Source organism: Hypanus sabinus, chromosome 12 (assembly GCF_030144855.1).
Source record: "Hypanus sabinus isolate sHypSab1 chromosome 12, sHypSab1.hap1, whole genome shotgun sequence".
In the NCBI taxonomy this organism is placed as follows: domain Eukaryota; kingdom Metazoa; phylum Chordata; class Chondrichthyes; order Myliobatiformes; family Dasyatidae; genus Hypanus; species Hypanus sabinus.
In genome coordinates, this window is record NC_082717.1 from 107,329,525 (window position 1) to 107,348,573 (window position 19,049).

Consider the following 19,049-nt stretch of genomic DNA (forward strand, 5'->3'; position numbering starts at 1 on the left):
AATATTGCTCCTACAGTGGTGCTAGAAAGTTCGTGAACACTGTAGAATTTTCTCTATTTTTGCATGAACATGACCTAAAATGTGATCAGCTCTTCACTGAACTCCAAAACCTAGATAAAGCAAACCAAATTAAATAAATAACACCAAACACAAAATACTTGTTCATTTATTTATTGAGGAAAATGATACAATATTACATGTATTTGTTGGAAAAAGTATGTGAACCTCTGGGGCAGTGGTTCCCAACCTTTTCTATGCCCCACACCCCTAGGAAATGTTTGATTAATGTTCGCACCCCCTATAAAAGTAATATCACATTTGAAGATGAAGAACTTTAATTTTTGAACCACATACAATACTGCAGGTGAACAAATTGAACTTTAAAAAAGCTTAATTCAGTGCATAAAATGCAAATATAAACTGAGCAATTAGATTCTAATTTATTCAGAAAAAATTGTAAACAGTAAAATCAATCCCAATTGTGAACATAAAATTCAATGACTTCTTTCTCCTGCTTCTCATTCATGATTTTGTCAAAACGTGGAACTTTCTTGCTGACTGTGATCCGCAGGTCTGCCTGTGGATTCAGGCGATTTCTAGATTTTGTCTTGATTGACAAGAGAGAACTAAATCCAGATTCACACAAGTATGTTGTTGCAAATGGAGTGAGGACAGAGTGCTTTTCCACCAAGTCTTGGGAACATATGCAGTGCTACACACCAAAACTCCTCCAAAGTCTTGCTTTCAAATTGCATTTCAAGAGCTCGATTTGTCCGCAAATCAATAAGATCTTCCTTCAGCTCTTCATTATCCGACATTTTTGCCAAATTGTAGGAATATGGATTCATGATCCATTCTTCTGAAATCAGGTGTCCAGCAGCAAAATATCCATCAAACGATTCTGACATTTCCAAATGAGCCACAATTTCTTCACGCACAGTAGGAGTTGTGGATCCAGCATCATCAACCTTCTAGTGAAGGAAAATTTGAGAGACTGTCTCTTTCCATCCTTCGACGCCAAAGGCGTAACTTTTCTTTGAAGGCATTCAACTTTTCACAAGCCTTCAATATGTTTATCCCTTTTCCTTGAAAAGAAACACTCAGGTCATTCATACGAGTGAAAATGTCAGCTAAGTAAGCAAGCATTTGGGTGAATTCCTGGGATTCCATTGCCCGAACCAGATCACATTCACACTCCTCTAGAAAAACTTTTGATTTCTTCCCACAGTTCAAAGAAGCGGGTTAAAGCTTGTCCTCGTGACAACCAACGAACAAAATGTGGAAAAGCAAAACCGAATGCTCACTTCTCAGATCCTCACAAAATAATTTGAAGATGTGATGGTTCAAAGCACGTCCCCTGATCCAGTTGATGATCTTCACACAAGTATTAACGACTTTCTTCAAATTTGAAGGCAATGATTTTGATTTCAAAGCATGCCAATGAAGAAAACAATGGGTAATTTGCAAGTCTGGAATCTCCCTTTTCATCAATGCAGAAAAGCCAGATTTGTTTCCAAGCATTGCAGGTGCCCCATCAGTGCACACAGAACCAATTACTTTGATATCTAAATCATGTTTGGCAAAGAAGTCCTTCACCAGCTGCATCACATCCTTTGCAGTTGTGTTTGTTTACAGATCTTTACAAAACAGGAAATCTTCCTTCACAACACCATCATTGACATACCTCACTAATGTGATGAGTTGACTACAACTGGAGACATCAGTTGACTCATCCAACTGAAGAGATTTTAAGAGGACTAGCTCTGACATCTGAGATGACTTGGTCCAAAATATCTTCACTCAAATCACTGATTTGGTTGTGAATGACATTATTTGATAGGGGCACCTGTTCAAATTTTTTTTCATGCTTCTTTGCCCAGGATAATTGTTGCCATTTCCAGTGCACATGGCTTGATGAGATCTCCCGCAATTGTATGGGGCTTCTTGGATTTGGCCACTTTATATGCCATGTAAAGAAGCAAGAAGTAGTGGTTTTTCAACAGAAACAGAACCTAATTTTGCAAGAGCTTCTTGTGAATCAAAACAAGCTCTTTTGATTTTCAACATCAGCTCCACCATGCTTGTTCTTGAAGTGCTCTTGAAGCTTGGATGGCTTCAGATTTGAGTTGGAAAACACAACGCTACAAAGAATGCACTGGGGTTTTTTGCAAGCCATCATTTCCTGTTGTGCACATGGGACCAAAGTGCCCATAGTCATAATTCCATTTCCTTCTTTTTGACATGATGAATGGTTAATGAAGGGAAAAATATGAGCTAATATGAGAAAAACTATCTGACTGTCAGGGATGACCGCTTTACTCAACCAGACACGCCTATAGCAAAGCATCGTGAGGAATACGCTTTTGAATATTATATTACGATATTATCTGCGGTTAAGCCAAGATAAATCGTCAGGTGGAAATGCTACGGGGACGCAACGCGAATTATTAGGCTACTCTCTATTGAATTTACACACCTATTTCCGATGATTACTGGAGATATAAACTCCCATCACACAATTCAAAATCCTCGGTGCTAACCATGATACCTCCTCAACTAACATTATTCAAAATTATCAACAATTCAAGAAAAAAACCTTTTAAGAGAAAAAAAATCCTTTGAAATTCAAAAACTTCTTTAATGCATTGAGACAAATACGAATGAATGACTTCAGCTGCTTTTTATCAAAATGCGGCTTTTTAAAATTTTATAATTGAATAATTTACCTACTGTCTGCGGGTTTGGTTTAACGCAAAGTCGTTACTTGATGGTTGATTCAGGGTATATAAAGATTTTGGCATTATGAGATGATTTTTAACTCTGCGATGTAAACTTCTAGCTAACATTGATGAAACTCCTTGACTCTGAGGTGTAACTTCCCAGGTAACACTGATGAGAATCCTCAATACTGACTCGGGCAGCGGGAGACTGGAGTGAGTTTACATCTCTCTCGACTCGGGCAGCGGGAGACTGGAGTGAGTTTACGTCTCTCTCGACTCGGGCAGCGGGAGACTGGAGTGTGCTTGTGACAAACGTTACTACCACTTCTCAAGGCACACTGGCAGCTGGCTGAGTGATGACCCGTGACTCATCACTCAAGGACACAAGCCACTCTTTGTCGCACCCCCTGAAATTCCATCTCGCAACCCCTGGGGGTGCGGGTACCCCAGGTTGGGAACCCCTGCTCTAGGGTAATGCCTTCTACAAAAGCTATTTGGACTCAGGTGTTCCAATCAATGAGATGAGATTGGAGTTGTGGGTTGTAGAAGTGCACTAACCTATGAAAAAGACACACAAAGTCAGGCTGTGATAGCAATGTTATGATAGTCATGGGAGATTTCAATGTGCATATCGACTGGAAAAATCAGGATGGTAATGGATCTCAAGAGAGTGAGTTTGTTGAATGCCTATCAGATGCCTTTTCAGAGCAGTTTGTCACTGAGCCTACTAGGGGATCTGCTATGCTGGAGTGGGTGCTATGTAATGAACCAGAGGTGATGAGGGAGCTTAAGGCAGAATAACCCTTTGGAGGCAGTGATCACAATATAATTAAGTTCAACTTGAAATCTGATAGGCAGAAAGTAAAGTCTGACATAATAGTATTTCAGTGGAGTAAGGGAAATTACAGTGGTATGAGAGAGGAGTTGGCCCAAGTAAGTAGGAAGGAGATGCTGGCAGGGAAGACAGCAGAGCAGCAATGGTGTGAGTTTCTGAGGAAAAGGAGGCAGGTGCCAGATAGATGTATTCCAAAAACAAACAAACACTCAAATGGCAAAATAGTACATCCGTAGCTGACAAGGGATGTCAAAGCTAGTGTGAAAGCAAAAGAGAGGGCCTGCAACAAAGCAAAAAAATAGTGGGCAGACAGAGGATTGGAAGCTTTCAAAAACTTATAGCAAGCAAGTAAAAGAGGCATTAGGAGAGAAAAGGTAAAATGTGGAAGCAAGCTAGCAAAGAATATCAAAGTGGATAGTAAAAGTTTTTTTTAAATTTTGGCAGAAATGCACGTTGCTATCAGGTAGGTAAAGGGCACTGCACACCAACACCAAAACCTCATCCCCATGGTGGAAGGAGCATCATGCTTTGGGGCTACTTTACTGCCTCAGGGCCTGAACAGCCCGCAATCGTTGAGGGAACAATGCATTCAAAATTGTATCAAAACATTTTACAGGAGAATGTCAGGGTAGCAGACCATCACCTGAAGCTTAATAGAAGTTGAATGATGCAACAAGACAATGATCCAAAAGACACCAGTAAATCAACAATAGGATGGTTTATAAAGAAGAAATGGCTGAGTCAAAGTGCTGACCTTAATCCTATAGAAATGTTGCGGAAGGACCGGAAGCAAGCAGTTCATGCAAGGAAGCTCACCAACATCCCAGAGCTGAAGCAGTTTTGCAAGGAAGAAAGGCCTAAAATTCCTCCAAGCCGATGTGCAGGACTGATCAACAGTTACCAGAAATATTTGGTTGAAGTTTTTGCTGTTCAAGGGGGTCACATCAGTTACTGAAAGCAAAGGTTCACATACTTTTTCCAACAAATACATGTAATATTGGATCATTTTTTCAATAAATAAATGAACAAGTATAATATTTTGTGTTATCTTTATCTTGGTTTAGGAAAAATGTGAAGATCTGATCAGAGTTTAGGTCATAGTAATGCAGAACTAGAGAAAATTCTACAGGTTTTATAAACTTTCTAGCCCCATCTTATCGTCTTATCGGATGACACTTCCATTCCCAGAATCATACTCATGAACTTCTTCTGAACCCTCTCTAATGTCAGCACAGTCATTCTTAATTAAGGGGGCTGGAACTGCTCACTATACTACAAATACCTTTTAAAGCCTCAGTATAACAACCTTGCTTTTATATTCTACTCCTCTTGGAATGAATGCTAACATTGTATTCGCCCCCCTCACCACCAACTCAACTTGCCAATTAACCTCTGGAGAATTTTGCACAAGGCTTCCCAAATCTCTAATCTCTAATGCCTCCACAGTCTCTCCAGCTACGTCTTTTATAAACTGGGGGGTAGTCCATCTGGTTGACTTATCTACCTTAAGACCTGTCGGTTTCCCAAGCACCATTTCTGCAGTAATAGCAACTGTACTCATTTCTGCCCCTTGAACTTCCGGCATTCTACTAATGTCTTCCACGATGAAGACTGATGAAAAATACTTATTCAGATTGTCCATCATTTCCTCATTCCTCATTACTATCTCTCCAGAGTCATTTTCCAGTGGTCCAAAAACTACTTTTGCCTCTTTTTTAAAAATATCTGAAAAAAAATTTGGTATGATTTTTGATATTATTGACCAGCTTACCTTCATATTGGATCTTCCCCTCACCTATCCTACCGTACGAAGTATTTTGTTGCCTTATGTTGGTTTCTGAAAATTCTCCCTTCCTCTAACTTCCCATTAATTTCTTCTCCATTATATCTCCTGTCTTTTGCTTTTATGTTGTCTTTGCGTTGTCAGCCACAGTTGCATCATCTTACCTTTAGAATTCTTCCTCTTCTTTGGGATGTATCTATCCTGCACCTTCCAAATTGCTCCCAGGAACTCAAGCCATTATGGTTCTGCTGTCATCCCTGCTAGTGTGCTCTTCTAATCAATTTTGGCCAGCTCCTCTCTCATGCCTCTGAAATTCCCTTTACTCCAGTGTGGTACCAATACATTTGACTTTAGCTTCTCTCTCTCAAATTACAGGGTGAATTTTATCATATTATGATCACTGTGTCCTAAGTGGTCCTTTACCTTAAGCGCCCTCTTCATGTTCATATTACACATCACCCAATCCAGAATTGCTGATCCCAAAGTGGGCTCAACCATAGAGTGCTCTAAAAAGCCACCATGGAGGCATTTCATAAATTCTCTCTCTTGGGATCCAGCTTCAAATTGATTTTGCCAATGTATCTGCATATTGAAATCTCCTGTGACTGATGTAATATTGTGCTATAAATTGTAGACCACATCCTGACTACTGTTTGGAGGTCTGTAAATAACTCTCATCATGGTCTTCTTACCCTTGCCGTTTCTTAACTCTGCCCACAAGGATTCTACATTATCCAATCCTATGTCACTTCTTCCTTCAGATTTTATTTCATTTTTTTTACTGGTGGACCCACCCCTCCTCTGTCTACCTGCCTGTCCTTTCAATAGATTGTATGTTTTGGATGTTAAGTTCCCAACTACAATTGTCATTGAGCCATGACTCTGTGATACCCACAACATCATAGCTGCTAATTTCTAACTGCAAGATCATCTACTTTATTTTGTATGCTGTGTGCATACAACACCTTCAGTCCTGTATTTGTCACCTTTTTCAATTTTGTCCCCCTTTTACTCTGCAACACATCCCACTGACTGCAATTTTGCTATATCATCTGCTTCCTGAGTCTCACTACACACTACCTCTGTTTATAAACCAACATCCCCATCCTCAGCCTTATCACTCCAGTTTCCATCCTCCTGACAAACTTGTTCAAACCCACCCCAACAACTGTAGTGCTGTAGCGCTCTATGTTGTTAAGTGGATGTCTAGCACAGCTGAAAGCTTTAAGTGATTCATAAAAGATACCCACTTGAGAGATCAGGTCTCCTCAACAGCAGCATGAATTGCACTTTCTAATATGGACAGCCAGGTGATTTTGTCCTCCTCCCTCTCCATCGCACAAATCCAATGCCGCTTCAGCCCTTGCAGTACAAATGCATTTCGGACATCTGAGAACCAAGGAAAATAATTACTCTTAGTCCCAGCCAACAGCTTTGAAAACCTGCACAGAATTTGTTTAACTGCTGTGTGAACGTCGAAGTCGATATGGTTAAGGCCCTTTGACCCACAAGGTTGAGCTGACCCTTTAATGTACTCTAAGATTAATCTAACCCTTCTCTCCCACACTGCCTTCCATTCTTCTGTTGTCCAGGTGCCTTAAGAGTTTCTTAAATGCTCTTCATGTGTCTGTCTCTCCCAGCTCCCCTGACAGAGCTTTTTAAACACCTACAACTGTTGTAAATAATACTACCTCTGACACTTCCTCCCACCCCCATAATTTCTTCCAAACATTTTAAAGTTATGCCCTTTCTGCCCTGGGAAAAAAATTTCTGGCTGTCCATTTTATCTATGCCTCTTATCATCTCGTACATCTTTATTAAGTCATCTATCATCCTCCTGCGCTCCAAGGATTCCATAAATCCTTCTTGAGCTGCAGATGTTGTCCAGTGTTGAGCATTGTGTGTGTGCGTTACTTTGCCTCAAGGCTGCTTATGGGAGGTTGCTTTGTGTTTGTAGTTCTGAACATTCAACAGTTACTCCACAGTTATTCAACAATTAACACCTTATGCTAATAGTTACCAAGTAGCCTCAAAGGAGTGCTTTCATATAACACCATAAGATATAGCAGCAGAATTAGGCCATTCAGCCCATTGAGTCTGCTCTGCTGTTTGACCTTGGCTCATTTACTTCCCCTCTCAACCTCATTCTCCTGTCTACTCCCCATAACCTTTGACACTCTTACTAATCAGGAACCTGTTAATCTTTGTTTTAAATATACACAATATACTTAGATTCCACAGCCTGTATGTGCCAGTGAATCTCCAGCTAAAGAAATTCCTCCTCATAACCGTTTTAAAGGGATGTCCTAGTCGGATGCTATGCCTTCCGGTCTATTATAGAAATAGACCCCTATTATAGTTATATCTGCTCCATGTCCACACTGTCTAGACTTTTCCATATTTGGTAGGTTTCAGTGAAATCTCCCCCACCTCATTCTTCTAAGCTCCAGCGAGTACAGGCCCAGAGTCATCAAACACTCCTCAGTAATAACTCTTCTATTACTGGGACATTAAGGTGGGTCCCCATTACCATTCCTATAGCTGGGAATGATAGTGGAGAAAAGCTCCCACAACCCTTGAAACGCTCCCAATGGCGGGCACCTCAAACAGCCGCTGACAACCAAGTCCAGCTCCTGGCCTTCACGTGTGGCTTAGCTACTAAGCCCGGAGGAGGGGCAAAGGCGGGTTACTGATGCCCTAAAACCGGTCGCTTCGGGTAGATGGGGCTCATCAGCTGTGGCTGGAGGTTCGTCTTGGAGCAGGAAAGCTCTGATCTCAAACCTCCACTGCCTTGCGGCTGTACCCACTCGTGGAGGATCAAATCCCAAGGGCAAAATCTGGAGCTGGAGTCCCTCAGTTCAACGCTGACCGGCCACTCCTGCGACATCGGTCTCTGCCGTTCCTTTGGGTTCATCAGATGCTGCAGCGGGGGAGCTTGCTACCCGGGCAACGGCTTGCTCTCCGTATCGTACTGTTAGGCTTGTGTATCTAGACAGGTAGGATGCAATACCCATGGTCAACTGACCGACGGAAGCCCATACCAATGAGACCATTCTCATAAATTCCTCTGGACCCTCCCCGAAGACAGCATATACTTTTTTTGGATATGGGTCCCAAAGATTCAGTTATTTATCATATACACATCAAAACATTCAGTGAAATGAGTCATTTGCGTTAAAAAAAAAGCAACCAAGGGGCAGTCCGTAAGTGTAGCACTCGCTCCAATACAATATGCCCACAATGTACAACAGAACAACAGGAAATCCAGAATAACAAGGAGAAATACCATCAGCTTAAAAAATTGTGACAGTTTAGATATCCACTCCCATATCCAATATTAGATATTCCTGTTAAAGAAAGACTCTATCTGCAAATTTAATGTCTGTCTTGTGTGTGTGTGGAGCTTAGAAACTTGGACAAGAGAACACATAACATTGCTGTACATTTGGAATCTGGAATGTCTTCAACGAAAAGCCTGGAGAGAGCCACGGATGCCAGGAACCGGAGCGATGTCTTCGGATTCCGTTTGAAGGGCAGATGGGAAACCCTTCTTGAGGCAAAAAGAAGGGCATCGTTGAAAAGGAAGAGAGTCAGGTCACTGATGTACTCGTAAATCCTGCGGAAAGAGATCAACAGTTCTTAAACATGCACAAACAATATTTAGAATTTGCTGTTAGATTATTTAATGTTACATGGGAGTGTACCATATCTCATGTTCTGAAGTTTGCCCAAACAAGTGGGGCTTGGAATTTTCAAATATATTTAAACCATGTTAAAACCTTAGATCTTAAGGTGGTAAACTGCATTAACAAATCTGAGAATGGCACCAAGACTGGGGTATAGCAGACAACCTGGAAGATAATCAAAGCTTGCAGCAGGATCTGAACCAGCTGGAAAAAATGGGCTGAGAAATGGCAGATAGAAATTAATGAGTTAAGTGTGAGGTGTTGCACTTTGGGAGGACAAACTAAGGTAGGACTTACATGGTGAGTGGTAGTATAGTGAGGAGTGAGGTAGAACAAGGAATACAAAGTCTGTAATTCCTTGAAAGTGGTGGCACAGGTAGATAGGGTCAAAAAGAAAGCTTTTGGCACATTGGCCTTCATAAATCGAAGTATTGAGGACATGAGTTGCGAAGCTATGTTGAAATTGTATAGGACAGTGGTAAGACCTAATTTGGAGTATTGGATGCAGTTCTGGTCACTTAACTACAGGAAAGATATCAATATGATTGAAAGAGTGCAGAGAAAATTTACAAGGATGTTGATGGGACTTGAGGGCCCGAGTTATAAGGAATGCTTGAATAGAATAAAACTTCATTCCCTGAAATGCAGGAGAATGAGGAGAGATTTGAAAATGGTATATATAATTGATCACTGTAAATTATTTTGTTCGAGTTAGGTTCAAATTAAATTGGTGCTGTCGGGGGTTATAGGGCGGTGTTGCTCAAAGTGCCAGAGGGGCCCATTCCATGCGGTGTCTCTAAATGAAAAAATACACCATTATGAGGGGGATTGACATGACAAATGCAAGCAGACTCTTTCCACTTTGGTTTGATGAGATCAGAACTAGAGGTTAAGGATGAAAAGTGAAATGTTTAAAGGGAACCTGAGGGGGTACTCCTTCACTCAGAGGGTGGTGAAAGTGTGGAACGAGCTAACCTCAGAGGGTGAGAGTGTGGAACGAGCTGCCCTCAGAGGGTGAGAGTGTGGAACGAGCTGCCAGTGAGAGTGTTGGATGCAGGTTCAATTTCAACATTTAAGAGGCTTTGGAATAGGTACTTGGATGGGAGGGCTATGGAGGACTGTGGTGAATGGCACGAGACAGAATAATAGTTCAGCATGGACTAGATGGGCCAAAGGGCCTCCTGCTGAGCTGAAGTGCTCTATGACTCTGGAGCCATTTCTTAGGCCAAGCAGTTCATCACACCTCCCCATCGGACTCTGTTAAAAGCTTCCACATACACTTCGGAAATTATTCATCCTTTCACAAACCTGGATGGCTCCAACAAAGAACTTTCTGAAGAATCATTCAACTAAATGTGACAACTAATCTATGCACAAACATTAGAAGTCAGGATGGTTATGGATCCTGCTTACCGGATAAATATAGCCATAACATTAGCAACCAGTACCAACAACCAACAAGACAGGTTGATAGTATCATTTATCCAGGAGATAGAAACATAGAAAACCTACAGCACAATACAGGCCCTTCGGTCCACAAAGCTGTGCCCAACAGGTCAGAGGCTCAGCAATCTCCTCCCTTGCCTCCCACAGTAGTCTAGGGTATATCTCGTTCGTTCCCAGTGACTTATCCAACTTGATACTTTCCAAAAGCTCCTGCACATCCTCTTCCTTAATATTTACACGCTCAAGCTTTTCAGTCCACTGTAAGTCATCTCTAATCGCCAACAACACACACAAAATGCTGGTGGAACACAGCAGGCCAGGCAACATCTATAGGGAGAAGCGCTGTCAACGTTTCGGGTCGAGACCCTTTGTCAGGACTAACCGAAAGGAAAGATAGTAAGAGATTTGAAGGTAGTGGGGGAGGGGGAAATGCAAAATGATAGGAGAAGACCGGAGGGGGTGGGATGAAGCTAAGAGCTGGAAAGGTGATTGGCGAAAGTGATACAGAGCTGGAGAAGGGAAAGGATTATGGGACGGGAGGCCTCGAGAGAAAGAAAGGCGGGGGAGCACCAGAGCATTCTGATACGTCTATCCATGGCCTCTTCTATTGTTAAAATGAATCCAAACTCAGGTTGGAGGAACAGCACCTTATATACCAGCTGGGTAGCCTCCAACCTGATGGCATGAACATTGACTTCTCTAACTTCCATTAATGCCCCTCCTCCCCTTCGTACCCCATCCCTGACATATTTAGCTGTTTGCCTGTTCTCCATCTCCCTCTGGTGCTCCCACTCCCCCTTTCTTTCTCCCGAGGCCTCCCTTCCCATGATTCTTTCCCTTCTCCAGCTCTGTATCACTTTCGCCAATCACCTTTCCAGCTCTTAGCTTCATCCCACCCCCTCCGGTCTTCTCCTTTCATTTCGCATTTCCCCCTCCCCCCACAACTTTCAAATCTCTTACTATCTTTCCTTTCGGTTAGTCCTGATGAAGGGTCTCGGCCCGAAACGTCGACAGCATTTCTCCCTATAGATGCTGCCTGGCCTGCTGTGTTCCACCAGCATTTTATGTGTGTTGTTGTTTGAATTTCCAGCATCTGCAGATTTCCTCGTGTTTGCTCTATAACCGCCAAGATCTTTTTCCGTAGTGAATAGTGAAGCCAAGTACTCATTAAAGTACCTCTGCTATCTCTGGTTCCATACACACTTTTCCACTGTCACACTTGATTGGTCCTATTCTCTAATGTCTTATCCTCTTGCTCTTCACATACTTGTAGAATGCTGTGGGGTTTTCCTTAATCCCCTCTGCCAAGGCCTTCTCATGGCCCCTTCTGGCTCTTCTAATTTCATTCTTATGCTCCTTCCTGCTAGCCTTGTAATCTTCTAGATCTCTATCATTACCTAGTTTTTTGAACATTTCATAAGCTCTTCTTTTCTCCTTGACTAGATTTTCAACAGCCTTTGTAAAGCCTTAGCCTTTGTTCTGTATCCTACCATCCCTTCCCTGTCTCATTGGAACATACCTATGCAGAACTCCACCCAAATATCCCTTGAACATTTGCCACATTTCTGCTGTCCATTTCCCTGAGAACATCTGTTTCCTAAAAACAAAACCCAGCTCAGTTCCATTACTGCACACCGATTCAAGCGTTGAGCCAGATTAAAGTGTCAAGGTCTGAAGAGCAGAAAGGAACTGGTGTTCAGTGACGCCTTCCTGCCTTGGCCTCTTCTTGCTTCTACACTGACCAGGAGTCCTGTCTCCCACACTGCCAGTTGTTGCCCTGCAGCTATCGGGCTCCTGGACTGTCATCACTCGCCTTCGTGCTGCCAACTCAATTCCAGAGACTTTCCTGCTCTTCCTCTATGTAATACTTGGTTTTTTTTTATTTGCACAATTTGTCGGTCTTTGTTGTGTGTGTTTTTTCACAGATTCCAATGTTTCTCTACTTTGTGGCTGCCTGCAAAAAGATGAATTTCAAGGTTGTACATGGTATACAGATCTTGACAATAAATGTGAACTTTGAAGGGTCCAGATGAAATGTCTCAACCTGAAACGTCGACTGACTATTCCTCTGGCTGACCTGACATTTGGTATGTGTTGGAGCTGTCTCCACCTCTTACCTTAAGGTAGCACAGACCTTTCCATCAGGGACGTTCATCTGAAACATGTCTTGAACATGGATAAGGTACCTGTTCCCCTCTAGAAGGATCTGTAAATCAATCATACACACTCTGCCAGCAGTTCCAACACACAGATCTCAGAATTCAATATCACCGCCCTTCCTCCCTGTCCCGTAATGGCACTACGTTACTAACAGGAGTACCAACCTTGCTCAGTAACAGGACCAAGATTATTGTTTAGTTAGAGTGCTGGCTCAAAGCAAAGAACCATCAATCTCGGTGAGAACAGCTTAGCACCAGACCACATGAGCCTCATCCGGGTGCTCCGGTTCCATCCCACATTCCACAGATGTACAGGTTAGGACTGCTGAGCTTTGAGCATACTATATTGGCAAAGGAAGCAAGGTGCGGCAAATGGGCTGCCCCCAGCATCGTCCTCAGACAGGTGCAAAACAATACATTTCAATGTAGGTTTTGATGTATGTGTGACAAATGAAGCTAATCTTCTTATGGCCCTAAACGCTTCCGAGCTGTGGGAATGCTCTGCGGGACATGCTCTCCTTTGAGCTGGAAGAAAATCATTCAACACACAGAGAGTAGACACTGGACCGCTGGAAAATGACGCTGGAGAGGTAGCAATGGAGGACAAAGAAATAGTGGACAAACATTAGGAAGTTCTTCGCATCAGCCTTCACTGTGGAAGATACTAGCAGTGTGCCAGAGTGTTGGGGGTCAGAAGAGAGCTGTTGCTTTAACTGAGGAGAAGGTGCTGGGAAGCTGAAAGGTCTGAAGGTAGATAAGTCACCCGGACCTGATGGACTACACCCCAGGGTTCTGAAGGGTCTGAAGGTAGATAAGTCGCCTGGACCTGATGGACTACACCCCAGGGTTCTGAAAGGTCTGAAGGTAGGTAAGTCACCTGGACCTGATGGACTACACCCCAGGGTTCTGAAGGGTCTGAAGGTAGATAAGTCACCTGGACCTGATGGACTACACCCCAGGGTTCTGAAGGGTCTGAAGGTAGATAAGTCACCTGGACCTGATGGACTACACCCCAGGGTTCTGAAGGGTCTGAAGGTAGATAAGTCACCTGGACCTGATGGACTACACCCCAGGGTTCTGAAGGGTCTGAAGGTAGATAAGTCACCTGGACCTGATGGACTACACCCCAGGGTTCTGCAAGGTCTGAAGGTAGGTAAGTCACCTGGACCTGATGGACTACACCCCAGGGTTCTGAAGGGTCTGAAGGTAGGTAAGTCACCTGGACCTGATGGACTACACCCCAGGGTTCTGAAGGGTCTGAAGCTAGGTAAGTCACCTGGACCTGATGGACTACACTCCAGGGTTCTGAAGGGTCTGAAGGTAGGTAAGTCACCTGGACCTGATGGACTACACCCCAGGGTTCTGAAGGGTCTGAAGGTAGGTAAGTCGCCAGGACCTGATGGACTACGCCCCAGGGTTCTGCAAGGTCTGAAGGTAGATAAGTCACCTGGACCTGATGGACTACACCCCAGGGTTCTGCAAGGTCTGAAGTCACCTGGACCTGATGGATTACACCCCAGGGTTCTGAAGGGTCTGAAGGTAGGTAAGTCGCCTGGACCTGATGGACTACGCCCCAGGGTTCTGCAAGGTCTGAAGGTAGATAAGTCACCTGGACCTGATGGACTACACCCCAGGGTTCTGCAAGGTCTGAAGGTAGATAAGTCACCTGGACCTGATGGACTACACCCCAGGGTTCTGAAGGGTCTGAAGGTAGGTAAGTCGCCTGGACCTGATGGACTACGCCCCAGGGTTCTGAAGGGTCTGAAGGTAGGTAAGTCACCTGGACCTGATGGACTACACCCCAGGGTTCTGCAAGGTCTGAAGGTAGGTAAGTCACCTGGACCTGATGGACTACACCCCAGGGTTCTGAAGGGTCTGAAGGTAGGTAAGTCACCTGGACCTGATGGACTACACCCCAGGGTTCTGAAGGGTCTGAAGCTAGGTAAGTCACCTGGACCTGATGGACTACACTCCAGGGTTCTGAAAGGTCTGAAAGTAGGTAAGTCACCTGGACCTGATGGACGACGCCCCAGGGTTCTGAAAGGTCTGAAAGTAGGTAAGTCACCTGGACCTGATGGACTACACCCCAGGGTTCTGAAAGGTCTGAAGCTAGGTAAGTCACCTGGACCTGATGGACTACACCCCAGGGTTCTGAAGGGTCTGAAGGTAGATAAGTCGCCTGGACCTGATGGACTACACCCCAGGGTTCTGAAGGGTCTGAAGGTAGATAAGTCGCCTGGACCTGATGGACTACACCCCAGGGTTCTGAAGGGTCTGAAGGTAGGTAAGTCGCCTGGACCTGATGGACTACACCCCAGGGTTCTGAAGGGTCTGAAGGTAGGTAAGTCGCCTGGACCTGATGGACTATACCCCAGGGTTCTGAAGGGTCTGAAGGTAGATAAGTCACCTGGACCTGATGGACCACACCCCAGGGTTCTGAAGGGTCTGAAGGTAGATGTCACCTGGACCTGATGGACTACACCCCAGGGTTCTGAAGGGTCTGAAGGTAGATGTCACCTGGACCTGATGGACTACACCCCAGGGTTCTGAAAGGTCTGAAGGTAGATAAGTCACCTGGACCTGATGGACTACACCCCAGGGTTCTGAAAGGTCTGAAGGTAGATAAGTCGCCTGGACCTGATGGACTACACCCCAGGGTTCTGAAAGGTCTGAAGGTAGATAAGTCGCCTGGACCTGATGGACTACACCCCAGGGTTCTGAAGGGTCTGAAGGTAGATAAGTCACCTGGACCTGATGGACTACACCCCAGGGTTCTGAAGGGTCTGAAGGTAGATAAGTCGCCTGGACCTGATGGACTACACCCCAGGGTTCTGAAAGGTCTGAAGCTAGGTAAGTCACCTGGACCTGATGGACTACACCCCAGGGTTCTGACAGGTCTGAAGCTAGGTAAGTCACCTGGACCTGATGGACTACACCCCAGGGTTCTGACAGGTCTGAAGGTAGGTAAGTCACCTGGACCTGATGGACTACGCCCCAGGGTTCTGAAGGGTCTGAAGGTAGATAAGTTGCCTGGACCTGATGGACTACGCCCCAGGGTTCTGAAGGGTCTGAAGGTAGGTAAGTCACCTGGACCTGATGGACTACACCCCAGGGTTCTGAAGGGTCTGAAGGTAGATCAGTCACCTGGACCTGGGACTACACCCCAGGGTTCTGAAAGGTCTGAAGCTAGGTAAGTCACCTGGACCTGATGGACTACACCCCAGGGTTCTGAAGGGTCAGAAGGTAGGTAAGTCACTTGGACCTGATGGACTACACCCCAGGGTTCTGAAAGGGTCAGAAGATAGGTAAGTCACCTGGACCTGATGGACTACACCCCAGGGTTCTGAAAGGGTCAGAAGGTAGGTAAGTTACTTGGACCTGATGGACTACACCCCAGGGTTCTGAAAGGTCTGAAGCTAGGTAAGTCACCTGGACCTGATGGACTACACCCCAGGGTTCTGAAGGGTCAGAAGGTAGGTAAGTCACTTGGACCTGATGGACTACACCCCAGGGTTCTGAAAGGGTCAGAAGATAGGTAAGTCACCTGGACCTGATGGACTACACCCCAGGGTTCTGAAAGGGTCAGAAGATAGGTAAGTCACCTGGACCTGATGGACTACACCCCAGGGTTCTGAAAGGGTCAGAAGGTAGGTAATTCACTTGGACCTGATGGACTACACCCCAAGGTTCTGAAAGGTCTGAAGGTAGATAAGTCACCTGGACCTGATGGACCACACCCCAAGGTTCTGAAAGGTCTGAAGGTAGATAAGTCGCCAGGACCTGATGGACTACAACCCAGGGTTCTGAAAGGTCTGAAGGTAGATAAGTCACCTGGACCTGATGGACTACACCCCAGGGTTCTGAAAGGTCTGAAGCTAGGTAAGTCACCTGGACCTGATGGTCTACACCCCAGGGTTCTGAAAGGTCTGAAGGTAGATAATTCGTCTGCTCCAGATGGACTACACCCCAGGGTTCTGAAAGAGGCAGCTGAAGAGATAGTGAAGACATTAGTAATGATCTTTCAGGAATCACTTGGTTCTGGAATGGTTCAGGAGGACTGGAAAATTACAAAAGTCACTCCACTCTTCAAGAAGGGAGAGAGGCAGAAGGAAGGAAATTATAGGCAATTTAGCCTTACTTCAGCCGTTGGAAAAATGTTAAGGATGAGATTTCAGGGTACTTTGAGGCACATGATAAAATAGGCCACAGTCAGTATGGTTTCCTTAAAGGAAAATCTTGCCTGTTGGAATTTTTTGAAGAAGTAGCAAGCAGGATAGACATAGGAGAATCAATGAATGTTGCTACTTGGATTTTCAGAAAGCCTTTGACATGTGGCTGGTTAACAAGTTAAGAGCCCGTGGTATCCCAGGAAAGATACTAGCATGGATAAAAGCATTGGCTGATTGGTAGGAGGCAAAGAGTAGGAATAAAGGGAGCCTTTTCTGGTTAGCTGCCAGTGACTAGAAGTGTTCCACAGAGGTTTGTGTCAGGACTACTTTTTTTACGTTACATGTCAATGATTTGAACGATGGATTTGATGGCTTTGTGGCCAAGTTTGTGCACAATATGAAGATAGGTGAAGGAGCAGGTAGTGTTGAGAAAGCAGTGAGGCTATAGAAGAACTTAGTCAGATTAGGAGAATGGGCAAAGAGATGCCAGATGGAATACAGTATTGGGAAATATATGGTCATACACTTCGGTAGAAGAATTAAAATCCTAGACTTTTTTCTGAAGGAGAGAAAATTCAAAAATCTAAGAGGCAAAGTGACTTGAAAGTTCTCGTACAGGATTCCCTAAAGGTTAATTTGTGTACTGACTCGCTGGTAAGGAAGGCAAATGCAACGTTTCAGGAGGACTGGAATTACAAAGCACTGGTGAGCTGGTGAGACCTCACTTGAGCATTGTGATCATTCTTGGGCCCCTTACTTTGTAAAGGATAAATTGACATTAGAGAGGGTTCAGAGGAGGTTCATGAGAATGATTTTGGGAATGAAAGGGTTTTTTTCGTCCTGATGAAGGGTCTCGGCCCAAAACGTCAACAGTGCTTCTTCCTATAGATGCTGCCTGGCCTGCTGTGTTCTACCAGCTTTTTGTGTGTGTTGTTTAAATTTCCAGCATCTGCAGATTTCCTCGTATTTGGGTTCTTTTTGTGGATGTTTTGCAAAGAAAAAGCATTTCAGGATGTATATTATATACATTTCTTTGAAGCTTTGAACCATACGAGGAGCATTTAATGGCTCTGGGCCTGTAATCACTGGAACTCAGATGAATGGTGGGGGGGAATCTCATTGAAACCTATCAAATATTGAAAGGCCTCGATAGAGTAGATGTGGAGAGGATGTTTCCTATGGTGGGGGAGTCTAAGACCAGAGGACACAGCCTCAGAATAGAGGACATCCACTTAGAACAGAGATGAGGAAGAATTCTTTAGCTAGAGAGTAGTGAATTTGTGGAATTCATTGCCAAGTCATTGTGTATATTTAAAGCAGAGGTTGATAGATCCTTGATTAGTTAGGGCATGAAGGGATACTGGGAGAAGGCAGCAGTTTGGAGCTGAGAAGGAAAAGAATAGGGGAGATTCAAACAAGAGGACATGAGTTGAGAGTTAAGGGGCAAAAGTTTAGGGGTAACATGAGGGGGAACTTCTTTACTCAGAGAGTGGTAGCTGTGTGGAATGAGCTCCCAGTAAAAGTGGTAGAGGCAGGTTCGATATTGTCATTTAAAAAAATATTGGATAGGTATATGGACAGGAAAGGAATGGAGGGTTATGGGCTGAGTGCAGGTCAGTGGGACTAGGTGAGAGTAAGCGTTCGCACAGACTAGAAGGGCCGAGATGGCCTGTTTCCGTGCTGTAGTTGTTATATGGATCAGCCATGATGAAATGGTTGAGCAGACACAATGGGCCAAATGGCCTAATTCTGCTCCTATATCTTATGGTCTTATGGTACTTGGAGAGACATAATAAAATAGTCTGTAGTCAGCATGGTTTCCTTAAGGGGAAATCTTGTTTGACAAATTTATTGGAATTCATCAAGGAAATAACAGGCAGGATAGACAAAGGGGAGTCAATTGTATACTTGGTTTTTAGAAGGCCTTTGATAAGGTTCTGCACATGAGGTTGCTTAGCAAGCTGAGAGCCCATGGCGTTACAGGAAAGGTACTAGCAAGGACAGAAGATTGGCTGACTGGGAGGAGGCAAAGAGTGAAATAAAGGGTGCCTTTACTGGTTGGCTGCCAGTAACTAGTGGTGTTCCACAGGCGTCTGTATTGGGACCGCTTATTTTCACGTTATATGTCAAGGCCTTGGATGACAGGATTGATGGCCTTGTGGACAATGTGAAGATAGGTGGAGGGGCAAGTGAAAGAAAGCAGGGTGCCTGCAGAAGGATTTAGACAGATTAGGAGAATGGGCTAAGAAGT

The 19,049-nt window shown here is 44.3% G+C and overlaps 1 protein-coding gene across 6 annotated transcripts in view; it reads right to left on the reverse strand.

Annotated features, from left to right (window-relative positions):
* LOC132403272 (epithelial cell-transforming sequence 2 oncogene-like) overlaps positions 1–19,049 on the reverse strand; it is a 120,030-nt gene that overhangs the window by 3,448 nt on the left and 97,533 nt on the right. For 4 of the 6 annotated variants that reach the window (XM_059986694.1, XM_059986695.1, XM_059986697.1 and 1 more), the window contains 3 exons: positions 12,588–12,676; positions 8,782–8,954; positions 6,589–6,727 (listed from right to left, as the gene is read on the reverse strand). In XM_059986694.1, the coding sequence (XP_059842677.1) occupies positions 6,597–6,727; positions 8,782–8,954; positions 12,588–12,676 (393 nt within the window). In that variant the 3' untranslated portion in view covers positions 6,589–6,596. Of the gene's footprint in view, positions 1–4,309; positions 4,507–6,588; positions 6,728–8,781; positions 8,955–12,587; positions 12,677–19,049 lie in introns of those variants that run through there. The other 2 variants (XR_009515229.1, XR_009515230.1) reach the window with 2 other exon arrangements.